The sequence below is a fragment of the Saimiri boliviensis genome, chromosome 13 (assembly GCF_048565385.1).
Source record: "Saimiri boliviensis isolate mSaiBol1 chromosome 13, mSaiBol1.pri, whole genome shotgun sequence".
In the NCBI taxonomy this organism is placed as follows: domain Eukaryota; kingdom Metazoa; phylum Chordata; class Mammalia; order Primates; family Cebidae; genus Saimiri; species Saimiri boliviensis.
This window is the reverse complement of record NC_133461.1, coordinates 92854438-92872093: the sequence shown is the minus strand read 5'-3', so window position 1 is coordinate 92872093 and position 17656 is coordinate 92854438. Positions and strand designations below refer to the sequence as shown.

Below are 17656 nucleotides of genomic sequence, written 5' to 3'. Positions count from 1 at the left end.
TTTAGTAGAGACATGGAGACAGGGTCTCACCATGTTGGCCAGGCTGGTCTCGAACTCCTGACCTCAGGTGATCCACCTGCCTTGGCCTCCCAAAGTGCTGGGATTACTTAGGCATGAACCACCATGGCCAGCCCCAATCACTTTTAGATAACTCCAGAGAAGATAACTTTTTAATTATCCCCTCCTCATATGTCAACATTGTTTTCAGTAGAAGTCATGTAATAATCATTTTTTGACTCTTTAGTTTTAAAACAATAATTAAAAAGGAATATATTTTGGCTCCAAAGAAATTATTAAATTCAGCAAAATAGTTCCTATATGAGCTGAAGTTTGCCCTTAGAAAACAAAAATATTATTGCCTGTAGTTCACACTGTCTCACAGTCTCCAAAGGATCACACAAAACAGAACTGAAGCCATTCAAGACTGGTTCTTTACTTTGCAATCTCTATGTTATCATTGTTCAATTTCATTCTACTGTTTTAACACGGAAACATAGTTCCACAGGGTCTGGAGACACAAGCTGTGCTGAAAGTGCACACAAAAGATTTGGCGTTTATGGTTAGAAACAGAATCTCACTCTGTCACCCAGGCTGGAGTGCAATGGCATGATCCTAGCTCACTGCAGCCTTGAACTTCTGGGATCAAGTGATCCTCCTGCCTCAGCCTCTTGAGTAGCTAGGCCTACACGTATGTGAGACCATGCTAAGCTAATTTTTTAAAAAAGAGATGAGGTCTTGCTATGTTGCCCAGGCTGGTCTTGAACTCCTGGCCTCAAGCAATCCTCCCACTTAGGACTCCCAAAGTGCTATGATCATAGGTGTGGGCCACTGTGCCCAGCCAAGATTCTGAACCATGATGAACTTTCTCTCAAAACAAATGATAAAGTGGAGATTACATATGTCAGGGCCTGGCGATGTCTCGTTAGAATACAACGTTTATTATTAAAGAGTAAGTATTAAATGTATACGAATCTGAAACTTACATATAAATTATTAAAACTCAACTGTAATTGTAGCAATGATTTAAAATTTCATCAACAAAATATCTTTGGGCAAGGAGTATTTTATCATCAACATTGTTGAGAGTTGCGGGCAAAGAGTGATAATAAAAAGCACTGACTGGCCGGGCATGGTGGCTCACACCTATAATCCAGCACTTTGGGAGGCAGAGGCAGACGGATCACCTGAGGTCAGGAGCTCGAGACCACCTTGGCCAACGTGGTGAAACCTCATCTCTACTAAAAATACAAAAATTAGCTGGGTGTGGTGGCAGGCGCCTGTAATCCCAACTATTCAGGTAGCTGAGGCAGCAGAATCGCTTGAACCTGAGAGACAGAGTTTGCAGTGAGCCAAGATCTTGCCATTGTATTCCAGCCTGGGCATCAAGAGTGAGACTCTGCCTCAAAAAAAAGAAAAAAGGCTTACTCACTTTAAGTTGCTTGCTTTTATTGTTGTTTTTGCCTTCCCTATAAATAAGGCACCCCTTACTGCTTGCACCCAGGGAACGGTGCCCCCAGTGTTCTGCCCCTGGCAAGCCAATGGACTCCAAAAATCTCAGCTAAGCCCCTCGCAGTCATGTAGTGGTGTCCACTCAACAAGAATGAAACGGGAACTGTGGGCCAGGCGTGGTGGCTCATGTCTGTAATCCCAGCACTTTGGGAGGCCGAGGCAGGTAGATCACTTGAGGTCACAAGTTCAAGACCAGCCTGGACAACACAGTGAAATCCCATCTCTACTAAAAATGCAAAATTAGCCAGGCGTGGTGGCACATATCTGTAGTCCCAGCTACTCGTGAGGCTGAGGCATGAGAACTGCTTGAACCCAGGAGGTGGAGCTTGCAGTGAGCCGAGACTGAGCCATTGCACTCCAGTCTAGGTGACAGTGAGACCCCATTTCCAAAAAAAAGAAAGAAAGCAAAAGAAAAAGGGGACTGTTGAGTTTCAGTCTGACCATCCGTCTGCAGAAGCTCAAAGGCCACTGTGATAGATTCCCATAGAACTACAAATTGTTCAAACTTATGAGATCCTTAGAGATCATTTAGGTCCAGTCCTCATGCTGCAGATTTAAAAACTAAAGGAGGCCCTGAAAAGCTGAATAAACCATACAAAGTCATTCAGCTGGTTAGTGGAAGAATGTGAGGGCAGAAGGCAGGGTTCCTATTCCCATTCCAAAGTGCTCATTTCACTACATGGAGATAAACATTCTGTACATATTTTGAATAAATAACCACACAGCCCTTGGCCAATTGAGAGAATTATAGGGTGTTTGTAGAAAATGGGAAAATGTGCCAGGTACAGTGACTCATGCCTGTAATCCCAGCACTTTGTGAGGCTAAGGCAGGCGATCATCACGAGATCAGGAGATCAAGACCATCCTAGCTAACATGGTGAAACCCCATCTCTACTAAAAATACAAAAAATTAGCTGAGCATGGTGGCGCGTGTACTTACTCCCAGCTACTCAGGAAGCTGAGCAGAATTGCTTGAACCCGGGAGGTAAAGGCTGCAGTGAACTGAGATCATGCCACTGCCTCCAGCCCGGGTGACAAAGCGAGACTCTATCTCAAAAAAAAAAAAAAAAAAAAAAATGGAAAATGTGATGGATCAGGAGAAAAGAATAATAAAGAATGCAATAAATGCAATTGATTTGGAATCAACTGTGTAATGATGAATTTGGTTTTCTTTGTGTGTTTCCCTTTGACCTGTGAAACAGGAGTCACGTGGTCTCCACTCTTAGTTCGGCCTAGCCCTGACTCTAGAACTAATCCTGCCCTTGGGAACTCTTGGCTCAGTGTGAACATCCAGAACACATTCTTTGGGCTTCTACGCCTCAGTCCCTGAGCCCTGCTCTCTTTTCTGTGACCTCTGTCTTCTCTTAGGCCCGAGTCTCTTCTTATTTCCCTTCCTTCCTCTACGAAGCCTCATCTTGGTTACAGACCTTACTGAACATTCTCAATCTGACCTTGAACACTAGTCTCCAGGCGGAACCCCCAACATCTGCTGTTGAATCTGCTATTTGCCCATGATTCTGCTCACCCTGCACATGTGGTTTATCACCCCTGGTTCTAATGATAGGCAGGGACAGACAGTGGCTCCCATGCACACGCTCCCAGCCTCCTAGAAGGAAAAGCAGTGCAACCGTTGGGACTGTGTCAGATCAACACAAGTACAATAATCCAACAACATCAATTATGAAGCACAAGCCTCAGCTCTGCAACAAGCTAGAAGTTACAGGTTTTTCTGTTTTTTGAGACAGAGTCTCGCTCTCTCACTCAGGCTGGAGTACACTGGTAAGATCTCAGCTCACTGCAACCTCCGACTCTTGGGCTCAAGCAATTCTCCTGCCTCAGCCTCCAGAGTAGCTGGGAATACAAGCCCTTGCCACCATGTCTGGCTATTTTTTTCTATTTTTAGTAGAGACGGGGTTTCATTGCATTAGCCAGGCTGATCTTGATCTCCTAACTTTATGATCTGCCCGCCTCAGCCTCCCAAAGTGCTAAGATTATAGGCATGAGCCACCACACCCAGCCAGTTTTTTTCCTTAAGATAGAAAATAATAGGCCAGGCATGGTGGCTCACACCTGTAATCCCACCACTTTGGGAGGTCAAGGTGGGAGGTTTGCTTGAGGCCAGGAGTTCAAGACCAGCCTAGGCAACGTGGTAAGACCTCATCTCTACAAAAATTAAGGAAAAAAAAAAAAAGCTGAGTGTGTTAACACATGCATGAAGGCTGAGGCAGGAGGATCACTAGAGCCCAGGACTCCGAGTTTAAGTTAAGCTATGAATGCACCACTGCACTCCTGTCTGGAAGACAGAGTAAGACTCTGTCTCAAAAAAAGAATGATGTCCAAGTAATCTGTGCCCCATAAATCCTTTAATGCCTATGAGATTAATGAACCTCTGAATTAATGTCTAATTTGGTGTTCTCTGTATCACATAACAGGAATTCAAGTTATCAGAACAATAACCATTTGTAAATGCTATGGAATTTAGACAAACAGCTACTTTTCTGACTTCTAAGCTATCAGATCTTATGTGTCTATGTTACCCAGGAACATCAGATTATCTGATTATGAAGATTATGTATCCAAATATTTACTGTTATATATGCAACATAATTTGACCTTTTGACCAAATAGCCCACCAGTTGAACTAACTGTATAGTTGGTCCAGCTGCCTGAACACAGAATTGGCCTATGGTTTGATGGTAACGATGCTAAATTAAAGGAGCCAGCCTAGTGGCCCCACAGATACACAGACAGTCCTGGAATGGAGACCTCCCAAATCCCATGTCTAAATTTTAAAAGAATATGACTAGCCAGGCGAGGTGGCGCATGCCTGTAGTCCCAGCTACTCAGGAGGCTGAGGCTGGAGGATCACTTGAGCCCAGGAGTTCTGGGCTGTAGTGCGCTATGCCAATCGGGTGTCCGCACTAAGTTCGGCATCAATATGGGACCTCCCGGAAGTGGGGGCCCACCAGGTTGCCTAAGGAGGGGTGAACTGGCCCAGGTCAGAAATGGAGCAGGTCAAAACTCTGGTGCTGATCAGTAGTGGGATCGCGTCTGTGAATAACCACTGCACTCCAGCCTGGGCAACACAGCGAGACCCTGCATCTTAAAAAAAAAAAAAAAAGAAAAGAAAAGAATATGACTCTTCAGCCTACCTATGTCAAGTGGTTATTTTTCAAAGACCTGCAAAACACCATCTCTTCCAAAAAATACAAAAAACATTAGCCAGGCATGGCAGCATGCGCCAATAGTCCAGCTATTCAGGAGGCCAAGTCATCTCCAAGATGTAAAAAAAATAAAAGAATTCATACTATAGATAAAGTCAAAGTCCATTACCATTGCATTTTAAGACTATTTGCATTGTATATTTTCTAGAGAAATAGGTGGCAAAATTCACAAACTATTATTAATTTCAGGTCCAGGCCTGCCTCTTACTGGCTGCATGACCTTGGGAAGTTACTTGCCCTTTTCTGTTTCAGCTTTCACATCTGTAAATTGAGAATGATATGGTCATAATAACTACCTCATGATAACCATAATTATTGTGGGAATTAAATGAGATAACATGTCAAAAATGCTGAAATTAGCATCTGACCCATAGTAAGTGCTAGCTAAGTGCTATTTGTTTTATGGTTGTCATGTGACAGCTCTATGATAAACTTATTGCTGAGATAAAGCAGACGTTATACTTTTAAATCTATAGATGCTGAGTAGTTCACTCCAGGTCATCAAGAAGGTAGTGAAAAACCAGACCCTTTGACTCTAAGTCTAGAGCTTTCTCTGGCTCATGCCATTGCCTTGCCATCCACTTAGAGATTAGCAGATTGTTGCAATTTCATTTGATTTGCACAAGTCTCATGCACCATGAGATTCTTTGATGTGTCATGGAGTTCCAAGCCAAACAGAACTTGATGCTGGGGATGCGAGCCTCATCTTTCTGGAAGAGCTGGAGATGCATTTCCAAGGCACACATTGGATCCCCCCAGCGAGGAGATGCTGGTCAAAACCGCATATCCAGCCAGGTGTGTTGGCTCATGCCTATAATCCCAGCACTTTGGGAGGCCAAGGAGGGTGGACCACATGAAGCCAGGAGTTCAAGACCAGCCTGGCCAACACGGCAAAACCCCATCTCTTCCAAAAAATACACAAAAAAATTAGCTAGGCATGGTGGCATATGCCTATACTCCTAGCTATTCAGGAGGCTGAGGCATGAGAATCGCTTGAACCTGGGAGAGGGAGGTTTCCAGCCTGGGCAACAGAGCAAGACTCTGCCTCAAAAACCAAAAAAACAAAACCCTGATTTCCAAGATAAATAAACAAATGTTACAAAGCAAGAAGGAAGCAGGACAAAGGACCATGATTATTCATTAACTGAGAAACAATCAAATCTTATTAATCAAAAGTGACCTATGAACCTTTCTAATTCAATAGAACTGTGTCAGGGGAGAAAATAAATTCATTAGAAGAATCATTGACTGCAGCTTGGATGAGATTTCTTGTTAAGCACAGTCATTAATATCCAAGTGCTAGAGCTGCTTGGTTTTCTCCTCCCTGATGGGCAGTAAAGGGGAAAGGTCAGCTCTAAGAGTAGCACCCCACTAACCACAACATACATTCTTCTGAGCCGCTCAGTTGCCTCCAATCAGTTCCATAAACTCAGAGACACCACTCTCGTTTTTCCATTTTTCATGAAACACCCCACAGGAACACACACACTTTTCCAAGAGCGAAGCTGAGAAGGTGGGAAAGCCACAGTAGGGAGAGGAAAATGGCAGCATGATGTAGGAGCCCTTCCTTTTTCTATTCCTTTCGAGAACCTCACTCCAAAAAGCCTGCCTACTGCTGGTAGGTGTTCGAACCAGAGAGACTCCATCTTGAACAGGGGCTGGGTAAAAAATAAGGATGAGACCCACTGGGTGGCATTCCCAGGAGGTTAAGGCATTCTTCAGCACAGGATGACATAGGAGTTTGGCACAAGATACGGGTCACAAACACCTTGCTGATAAAACAGGTTGCAGTAAAGAAGCCGGCCAAATCCCACCGAAACCAAGGTGGCGACAAACATGATATCTAGTCATCCCCCCTGCTCATGACATGCTAATTGTAATACATTAGCATGCTAGAAGACACTCCCACCAGCGCCATGACAGTTTTCAAATGCCATGCCAACATCAGGAAGTTACCCTATATAGTCTAAAGAGGAGAGGAACCCTCAGTTCCAGGAATTTCCCATCCCTTTCCCAGGAAACTCAAATAATCCACCCCTTGTTTAGCATATAATCAAGAAGTAACAGTAGGTCTGTGCAGCTGAGCAGCCCGTGCTGCCGCTCTGCCTATGGAGAAGCCATTCTTACATCCTTTACTTTCTTAGTAAATTTGCTTTCCCTTTACTCTATGGACTCCGAATTCTTTGTTGCTTGAGATCCAAGAACCCTTTCTTGTGGTCTGGATCAGGACCCCTTTCTGGTAACACTATCACTGTTTAAAGCATCATTTAAAAAACCATCAAATAGCAGTTTCTGAGAATTAGATCCTTCGATGCCAGGATAAATACCTCCATCTGAAGCATTTTCCAGAACACCTGTTAGAACACAGCTGATGACTCTCTTCTTGAAAAACTTGATTCACGTGGCTCCCAGGACCCTGCGCTGTCCTGGCTTTCCTCTGGGGTCACTAAGAACTCTTCAGTCTCTGGCAGCGCTACATTCTCCTTCCCTGCCTGGTCACTCCTCGCTAACTACTTCCACTCTCTAAGTGACCTCACACAGTCCGCTGACCCTTGCAGCATTTACATGCTGAAAGCTGCCCTAGCTCCCGTCCTCACCCTGCCTTTACACTCAAGATCTGAATAACCTGCTGCTTATTCAGCACGGCCGCTTGGAAGACTAGTAGACACCTCAACGTTCGCATGTCCAAAATTTAGCATTTCAAATTTAGCATGTCTGACCTCTGGATGCCCCTTCAGACCTGCTCCTTGCTGATGCTCCCTCAATCAGCAAACGGCAATTTTATTCACTCAGGACAAAAACCTCCAAGTCTCACTTCTTTTTTTCTTTTAATTTTTTCTCTCCTAAGCCACAGCCAATCCACCAACAAATTTTGTTGGCTTCATCTTGAAAATAGCCCCTGAACGCAGCCTCTTTTCCTTCCATCCACTGATACCACCCTGGACCAAGCCACTTACCACCCAGACATTTACACTGTCTCCTGAGCAGCCCCTGGCTTCCACTGTATGACTCCTTCACCCATCTGTGTTGCTTTAAAAGGGGATTGCTGAGGCTGAATCATTTACGCAGAAAAAGCGTTTACTGAGCTCACAGTTCTGATGGCCACAAGATTCAAGACTGGGCATCTGGTGAGGGCCTTAGGCTGCTTCTACTCAAGGCAGAAGGAGGAGAATGGGTATGTGCAGAGATCACGTGGAGAGAGATGGAGCAAAAGACAGAGTCGGGAGGTGCCAGGCTCCTTTTAACCAGCTCTTACGAGAACTAATGTAGCAAACACTCACTCTATTAGCTCTATAACCTCGGGGAGGGCAACAGCTGTTCACTCTATTAGTTTTATTACCTCGGGGAGGGCAACACGCCATTCACGACGGATCTGCCCCCATGACCCAAACATCTCCCATTAGGCCCCACCCCCAGCAGTGGGGATCAAATTTCTTGTGGTTTTTTTTTTTTTTTTCTAAGATGGAGTCTCACTCTGTCACCCAGGCTGGGGTGCAGTGGCTCGATCTTGGCTCACTGCAACCTCTGCCTCCTGGGTTCAAGTGATTCTCTTGCCTCATCCCCCTGAGTTGCTGGGACTCCAGGTGCCCGCCACCATGCCAATTTTTTGTATTTTTAGTAGGGGCAGGGTTTCACCGTGTTAGCCAGGATTGTGTCGATCTCCTCACCTTGTGATCTGCCTGCCTCAGCCTCCCAATGTGCTGGAATTACAGGCATGAGCCACGGCAGCTGGCCGGGGATTGAATTTCAACATGAGGTTTGGAGGAGGTCAAATATCCAAACCATAGCATTCTACCTCGGGCCTCCAAAACTCATGTCTTTCAAATATTGCAAATTACAATCATCCGTTACCAACAGTCCACCCAAAATCTTAACTTGCAGCGTCCACTCAAGAGTCCACAGTCTCATCTGAGACTTGAGGCAAGTTCCTTACTGCAGTGAGCCTGGAAAATCAAAAACAAGCCTTGGCCAACCCCACCCCTATGACTTTGCTGGGCGAAGCCCACGTGGCTGATCTGACAGATTGGAGTTGAATGCCTGTGTCTTTTCCAAGATGACGGTGCATGCTGCTGGTGGCTCTCTATTTCTGCGGTTCCCCTAGGCAGTGCCCTGGTGGGGACTCTGTGGTGGTTCTGCCCCTGTAGTGACTTTTGCCTGCACACTCAGGCTTTCTGATGCATCCTCTGAAATCTAAGTGGAAGCTAAGCCTCTGTCACTCTTGCATTTGGACACCTGCAGAGTTGACAACCGGTGGAGGACTCCAGAGCTCAGAGCTTGTGCCCTCTGGAGCAGCATCTGGAGCCACACCTGGGGCCTTTTAAATCAAGGCTAGAACTGGTACAGCTGGGATGGGGCGGTGGCCGCCTCAGGTTGTACAAGGCAGCAGGGCGTGCCCCTCAAAACCATTCTATTCTACTGAGTCTCTGGGCCTGGGATGGGAGGGGCTCCTCGAAGATTGCCAAAATGGCTTCAAGGCCTTCTCCTACTTTCTTGACTACTAGCACACAATTTCCTTTATTTCATGCTAATTCCTTTAGCAAGAGTCTCTCGATTGTGCCCTTGGATTCTTCTGCTGAAAATGCTCTTCATTCTCCACCACATGGCCTAGCTTTAGATTTTCCAAACTTTTACTCTCTGCTTCCCTTTTCATTATAAATTTTACCTTTAGGTCATTCCTTTGCTGCAGTAATTAATCTTGATCCTACGTTTTTAAAAATAGCCACACCCACCACTTCTTGAGCACTTTGCTGCTTAGAAATGTCTTCTTCTGGAAACCCTAGCACATCACTCTTTACTTTGGCCTTCCGCAAATCCCTAGGGCGTGGACACAATGCAGCCGAGTTCTTTGCTAAGGCCTAACATGGGTGACCTTTGCTCCAGTTCCCAATAAGTTATGTTTCCACCGGAGGCCTCGTCAGCACTAACTTTACTGTCTACACTTCCTTCTATCAACAGTTTGGTCACAACCATATATCCAATCTTTAAGAAATTCCAAACTTTCCCTCCTCTTCCTATTTTCTCCTGAGCCCTCCAAGCGCTTCCAAATCTCTGCCCAGTACCGAGTCCCAAAGCTGCTCCCACATTTTCAGGTATCTTTTTAGCAATATCCCTCTCCTTGGTGCCAATTTTCTGTGTCAGTTCCTTTTGCATTGCTATAAAGGAATACGTAGGGCTGGGTTGTTTATAAAGAAAAGAGGCTTATTTGGCTGATGGTTCTGCAGACCATACAAGAAGCACAGAACCAACGTTTGCTTCAAACGAAGGCCCCGGGCAGCTTCCACTCAGGGCAGAGGGCCAGGATAACTAGCTGTGCAGAGATTGCATGGTGGGGTGGGAGGAGGAGATACCAGACTCTTTTTAACAAGCAGCTCTTGCCGGGCACGGTGGCTCAAGCCTGTAATCCCAGCACTTTGGGAGGCCGAGGCGGGTGGATCACAAGGTCGAGAGAGCGAGACCAACCTGGTCAACATGGTGAAACCCCGTCTCTATTAAAAATACAAAAAATTAGCTGGGCATGGTGGCGCGTGCCTATAATCCCAGCTACTCAGGAGGCTGAGGCAGGAGAATTGCCTGAACCCAGGAGGCGGAGGTTGCAGTGAGCCGAGATCGCGCCATTGCACTCCAGCCTGGGTAACAAGAGCGAAACTCCGTCTCAAAAAAACAAACAAACAAAAAAAAAAAAAAAAAACAAACAAAAAAAACAAACAGCTCTTGCTGAAAACAGTAGAAAACTCACAGATTCCCAAGAGAAGGCATTAATCTCTTCATCAAGGACCTACCCCCAAGGCCCAAACACCTCCCACTAGACCCTACCTCCCACCACCACCACACTGGGGATCAAAATTCACCGTAAGATGTGGCGGGGACAATCCACATCCAAACCACGGCGCCTACCTTTGAACTCAGAAATCAAATTATAGGTACTTCTCTGTTCAGAACCCTCTGGTGACTTTCATCTCATCTAGAAGCAAGCCCTAAATTTTCCCACGCCCGACAAGGCTTGGTCATGTCCTGTCTCACACATCATAGCCACAGCCACACTGGCAACTGAATCAAGCCCATCTCGAAGCTGTCGCACTTGCGCCCCTGGCGTGCACAGCTTTGCTTTCAGCTGTCTCTGGGGTTTGCCTCCTTGCTCTAGGCAGGCTTATAGCTGTCCATCCTAACAGCATCCTCGCATCCCACGCCTCCCTCAGTCCTCTCCATGTCTCACCTGTCTTACTGGTTGAATTGTATCCCGTAAGATGATATGCTAAAGGCCAGGCATAGTGCTCACACCTGTAATCCCAGCACTTTGGGAGGCTGAGGTGGGTGGAGCATGAGGTCAGGAGTTGGAGACCAGCCTGACCAACACAGTGAAACCCCGTCTCTACTAAAAATACAAAAATTAGCTGGATGTGGTGGTGTATGCCTGTAATCGCAGCTACTCAGGAGGCTGAGACAGACGAATCGCTTGAACCTGGGAGGCGGAGGTTGCAAGGAGCCAAGATTGCACCACTACATTCCAGCCTGGGTGACAGAGCAAGACTCCATCTCAAAAAACAAACAAAAAGATGTGCTGAGGTCCTAACTTCCTGGTATCTGTGAATGTAACCTCATTTGGGAATACAGTCTTTGCAAATGTCATCAAGTCAGCATGAGGTCATTAGGGCAGGCTCTCCTCCAATAGGACTGAGAGTCTTATGAGAACACACACACACACACACACACACACACACACACACACAAATGCCATGTGAAGACAAACACAGGGAGAAGATGGTCACATGGTAACAGAGGCAGAGACTGAAGTGATGCCGCTGCAAGCCAAAAAGTGTCAAGGGATTGCTGATCGCAACCAGAAGCTACTGAAGGCAGGGAAGGATTCTACCCAGCATCTTACAAGCAGCTTGGCCGTCCTGGCACTGACTTTGGACTTCAAGCCTCTGGACTGTGAGAAAACAAATTTCTGTGGTTTTAAACCTCCCAGTCCATGGTACCTTGCTATAGCAGCCTGAGGAACCTAGTAGATCCTGATTAATGATTCTTTTTTTTTTTTTTTTTTTTTTAAGACGGAGTCTTGCTCTGTCTCCCAGGCTGGAATGCAGTGGCTCGATCTTGGCTCACTGCAATCTCTACCTCCCAGGTTCAAGCGATTCTCCTGCCTCAGCCTCCCAAGTAGGTGGGACTACAGATGCGTGCCACCACACCTGGCTAATTTTTGCATTTTTAGTAGAGATGGGGTTCCACCATGTTGGCCAGGATGGTCTCGATCTCTTGACCTTGTGATCCAGCCGCCTCAGCCTCCCAAACTGCTGGGATTACAGCTGTGAGCCACGACGCCCTGCCCTGATTAATGATTCTTGATGCCATTTACTACTTCCTGAAATTATATCTTTACTTCTTTATTATCTTTCCTCTCCATTCGATTATGAGCGCCACAAAGAAAGGGTTTTAGATCCTTGCCTAGATTTAAAAACCATCAATCTTTTGATCACCAGATACCAGATCTCTCTCCTACCCTCAAACTTTTCTCTTTCTGCATTCTAAGTATCAGAAATTGTTTTGTGGCCGGACACGGTGGCTCATGCCTGTAATCCCAGCACTTTGGGAGGCCGAGTCTGGTGGATCACGAGGTCAACAGATCGAGACCATCCTGGTCAACGTGGTGAAACCCTGTCTCTACTAAAAAAAATACAAAACATTAGATGGGCATGGTGGCGCGTGCCTGTAGTCCCAGCTACTCAGGAGGCTGAGGCAGGAGAATTGCCTGAACCCAGGAGGCGGAGGTTGCAGTAAGCCAAGATCGCACCATTGCACTCCAGCCTGGGTAACAACAGTGAAACTCTGTCTCAAAAAAAAAAAAAAAATTGTTTTGTATGTCAAACGTGCCAGCCAAGACCCTACATGCTTCAGGCATTATTTGCACTAGTAAACAATAAGGAATTTTAGAATTCTTTTTTCATTCTAAAGATTTCTGAACTAATGTTTACGTTTTTTTTTTTTTGAAAGAATAAATGAAGACCCGAAAGTGTTAAAGGCTCCTGGTTAGAGAATCACCATCACTATGTCTCTGTCTTTACCTTCTTAGAGATCTGGCTATATGACCCTCAACCATAATGAACCTCTTTAGTCCTCCCAGAAAGAAACCCCCTTCACCAGATGCAAAATAAACCCAGGTTATACTGAAGATCAGATTAGCATGGATCAAGGTTCTCATGTTGTTCAACCAAACAGTAGTGACAAATCAATATTAATGCATCAATGTTTGCTCCTGACATTCAATAAAAATATGTAGGTAATCAGCCAGATGCAGTGGCTCATGCCTGTAATCCCAGAACTTTGGGAGGCTGAGGCAGGTGGATCACAAGGTCAGGAGATCGAGACCATCCTGGCTAACATGGTGAAACCCCATCTCTACTAAAAATACAAAAAATTAGTCAGGCATGGAGGTGCACGCCTGTAGTCCCGGCTACTCGGGAGGTTGAGGCAGGAGAATCGCTTGAACACGGGAGGCAAAGGTTGTAGTTAGCAGAGACTGTGCCACTGCACTTCAGCCTGGGTGACAAGAGCAAGACTCTGTCTCGAAAAAAATAAAAAGGTAGGTAATCAAAAGAAGTCAGGAAGTACCTATGATTTTATACTTTTTAATGTGAAAATAGAAGCACCCTATCAATAAACTCAGTGGCGTGTATTTCATATAAATACTGAAAATCAGGTGCCATGATCAATGTCTAAAAGGGGAGTCTTGGGCTATTTGTTGCCTGTTTTCATGCCTCACTTTCATGCCATTGAGCATTATGTGATCTTCCAGCTACCCTTCTTCATGAGGAGAAAACACATTGCTTCCAAAAAATTAAAGCATTTTAGAATTGGGAACGGCAAACTTGACTGGGTCAGGCCAGATGTTCACCCCCATACGCACTTGCAGGGAAGTCTTTTCCACTTAGAAGACTATCTTTGACTTGTCCTGGTGGCTGACTCCTGTAATCCCAGCACTCTGAGAGGCCAAGGTGGGCAGATCACTTGAGGTCAGGAGTTCGAGACTAGCCTGGCCAACAAGGCAAAACCCTGTCTCTACTAAAAATACGAAAATTAGCTGGTTGTGGTGGTACACGCCTGTAGTCTCAGCTACTCGAGAGGCTGAGGCATGAGAATTACTTGAACCCAGGAAGTGGAAGTTGCAGTGAGCTGAGATTGTGCCACTGCACTCCAGCCTGGATGACAGAGTGAGATGTGAGACTCCAACTTAAAAAAATAAAAAAATAAAAAAAAGACTGTCTTTAGATGTGATCAGAAAAACAAAAAGGCAGTTTTTTGTGTCTGCAGTTTGTGCTTTGGGATGGCCCTGCAGGCTGCATATTCCTACTGCCAATCAGAAACCAGCACTGCAAGGGCCTCCTGAGTAATCCACTCTCCTTAGTAGCTCCCAGCCCAACCCAAGACACAACTCAAAAGCAAAAACCATGCGTAATACGTTTAGCCAAACTGTTTCATAACTTAATGAAGATGTGTTCACTATTTAATCCATAAATAGTCCATACATTATAGATGTGTGTACTTTTTTTTTTTTTGAGATGGAGTCTCGCTTTGTCACCCAGGCTTGAGTGCAGTAGCATAAATTTTTGTATTTTTAGTAGAGATGGGGCTAATTTTTTATTTTTAGTAGAGACGGGATTTCACCATGTTGGTCAAGCTGGTCTTGAACTCCTGATCTCGTGATCTGCCCACCTCGGCCTCCCAAAATGCTGGGATTATAGGTGTGAGCCATCTCACCCAGTTGATATGTGTACTTTCATAAACAAAATCTCAGTGCTATTATCACCTAAAATTTATGAATTATTTCTTACATTCAGTCTATTTCACTTTCTCCGGTTGTCTTGTAAATGCTTATTGTTTGCATGGATTACATTTTATTTAAAGAAATGCTAAGTTACTTAGGCAGATGTTTGTAATAAACTCACATGGGCTGGGTGAGATCCAGGAGGCAGAATGGAAGCCACTTCCTGAGCTTCTAAGACTGGCAACTTGGGTATAAACAAGGGAATGGCTGATTTGAAATTCTGCCTGGCCATCTCCTGCCCTATTCAAAAAATGATGCCACAAGCTACATTTCTGCCTTTTCAGCAGTTGCATACAAAGACCTGCCAGGAGCATTTTAATATTTCATTTTGCAAACTGAACTAATGCTAGCTTCTCTCTGGACAGAGTTAAGAGTTACTCTCCTCCCAATAGAGGCACTGCCTACACTTTATTAAGCAAGGGTCTAGGCTTAAGGACCCTCAGCTCAACTTCAAGTCCCACAACTATCTTGAAATTTCAAACTATGATGTGAGTTTTTGTCTTTTGTAGTTTTTTTTTGGGGGGGGGTGCAACTCTTATAGTTTCCTAGGAAAGAAAGGAACTGGTCAGGATGGAGGAGTGGATAAAAATGTGAGCCAGGTTAAGCTGGCTCCAGCGTGAAGTTGCATAACAGCAAAAGCTACTTTTCCACTAAATCTAAGCAAAAATTGTGCTGATGCCCAGGAATTTCAAGAGAGGTTTGAGGATACCAGATGTACCCAGATGAAACATGTACTGTACAAATAAGACCCATGGAGTGAGTGGAGCAAACAAAACATCTAAATGCTAACAGGAATGTATATACGCATCGCAGTCTCACACACACACACACACACACACACACACACACACACACAGAGAGAGAGAGAGAGAGAGAGAGAGAGAGAGAGAGAGAGAGAGAGAGAAAATAACACCTGACCCTGTGGTCGTAAGTCTACCCAACAGCGTGGACCCAGGCAGGCACACATTCAAAAACGCGCAGTGAACATGGTCCCATATGCTGTACAGAAAAAAAAAAAAAAGCATTTTCTTCACTTTTTCCTTTTCCCATCCAATTAGATAAATATAACAAGCTGTGGGGTTTTGATTCGTTTCTAAGTTTCATACACTGACATTTTCGTTCAAAGTTGTAGGCAGATCTTGTAGGATTCAAGCCCAAGGTGGTGGAGGAAACACACCCAGGGCTGCAAGGGGAGGAGGAGGTCCCCTGGTAGGAACTCTGCAACGGAATCAGACATTGCCCTGCTTAGGTGGCACCCGCTCTCAGTAGTAGAGGTCCGGGCCACGCCGCTGGGAGGTGGAAGTGATCCGAGGCTCCAGCGCCACCTCCCAGACCGACACGTTGACACTGGGGGCTGGACCAGGCGCTCACTGGGGATGCCTGGTTCGCCAGGAGGTGCGGGGCTTGGAGAGGTCCTGGGGGGCTCCTAAGGGTCGGGGTAGCTGCCACCTTCCCTAGAGGGCTCTCCTGGCAGGGAAAGAGCGGGAGGAAAGGAGACCCCCACCAGGAGGGGGCAGGTGCATCTGGCAGGCAGTGGCGCAGGGGTCAAGCCACCGAAGGCCGAACGTTAGCGCAAAAGCTGGCAGACAGGCGGCGAGGGCTGCGGGTCCCGGCTAAAGTCAGGGCACAAGCCAGGTGGCCCCGCGCCCAGAGTCACTCACCATCCTCCAGCGCTTCGTGCACCAGCAGAAGACCAAGCAACAGCCAGACCTTCATCTCGGGGACCTCGGACCTCTCTGGGCGCAGGAGCGCGGCGGCTGCGCGGGGCCGCGGCGCAGGGGAAGCGGCGGGCGAGGGGCGGGCTCCTGGGACGCCGCAGCGGGAGGATTCGGTTTCATGAGGAGGAACAGAGTTTGGGGGGAAAAGTTGGGGAATTAAAAAAAATAAATAGTCCTTGTAATGTGACTTCTCCTGCCCCCTGGCGGAGCCGCGGGCGCAGCGCTTCTTCCCAGCGCGGGGAGGTTGGACGAAGGGCGAAATGTGAATCACCATAGCGGCTCCTGGAATTTCTCCAAAGCTCGGCGTTTGCACCAAGATACCGAGTTCAAGAAGGCCCAGCGGGTGCTGACGGGGTCACGTTTAACCACGATTGTCCAAATGTTACCAGCGCTCGCCCCACTTCCTCAGGCAGAGCCTGAGTGCTCTGTAAAAAGTGCTCCCTAAATATTTCTGTTCTTTCCGTTTCTCTCTCCCATTCGCACTCACTCACAGGACCGTTGCCCTGGGTTCTTGCTGCTTCTCTGTGTCTGGCCAGAGATAGGCTCTGTACTCAGCCCTGTAACTGCTGGTGAGGGTGGAAGGACAGATCGATTACAGGAATAACGTGGAAAATGAGACTGCGCAGACAACCTGGGCTGTGGTGGTGAGGCGGGAGAATAGGTGATTAGGGTAACCACGGGCTAGGGGGATAAGCAGGAGAAAAGCAGGTGCAGCGGGTTCACAGAAGCAAAAGATCAGCAGGTGCAGACAGTTCTAGGCATGATTAGGCCGCACGCAGGCCACATTGTCTCCTCTGATAACAAGACAGAAGTTTCCACTTGAGCCTCTGATTGGCCCTACGCCAATCCTTCACAGGGTGTAACCAGTTGGAGGCCTCTTAAGGGAACCCAAGGGTGTTGCCAAGTTCTTTTCGCTTCATAAAATATCTGGAGAGGATCAGGCTTTTGTGGCTTGCTCCAGCCCACTCAGTGAATTGTCTTCAATATGTGATGGATGCAGCAAACCACCACAGCACGTGCATATTGCTGCGCTGTCAATATGTCTGCGCTTTCCTTCCTCACTTCTCTTACTTTGTTTTTCGCTGTGTCTTTCTTTTGTTACTTTGGGTGTTTTGTTCAATTTTTTGTTCATCAGGCCAAGAACCTATACTACTCTATCCGGTAACAGTGGGGCAGAGGATTCAGGCTTTCACATGCCCCTCTGCAGAGAGCCATGCTGGGTTTCTGAGCTGGTAGACTCAGAGCAGTTTGCTAACGGGGGAGATACCAGGTGTGTGTTCCCCCAGGTGAGAAGCAGCCCATTTCATTGACCTTCAGCACGAGGCACTGCTATTAAAGAGAGCTCAATTCTAAATAACAAGAAAGAACTCCCTAAACACCCA

General features: G+C 46.4%; 1 protein-coding gene across 1 annotated transcript in view; it reads right to left on the bottom strand.

The window, feature by feature from the left end:
• PDGFRL (platelet derived growth factor receptor like) overlaps nucleotides 1–16606 on the bottom strand; it is a 65116-nt gene extending 48510 nt beyond the window's left edge. Inside the window, exon 1 of the mRNA XM_003935563.3 lies at nucleotides 16218–16606. Within this exon, the coding sequence (XP_003935612.2) occupies nucleotides 16218–16548 (331 nt within the window). The 5' untranslated portion in view covers nucleotides 16549–16606. The remainder of the gene's footprint in view (nucleotides 1–16217) is intronic.
• Between the last annotated feature and the right edge of the window lie 1050 nt (nucleotides 16607–17656).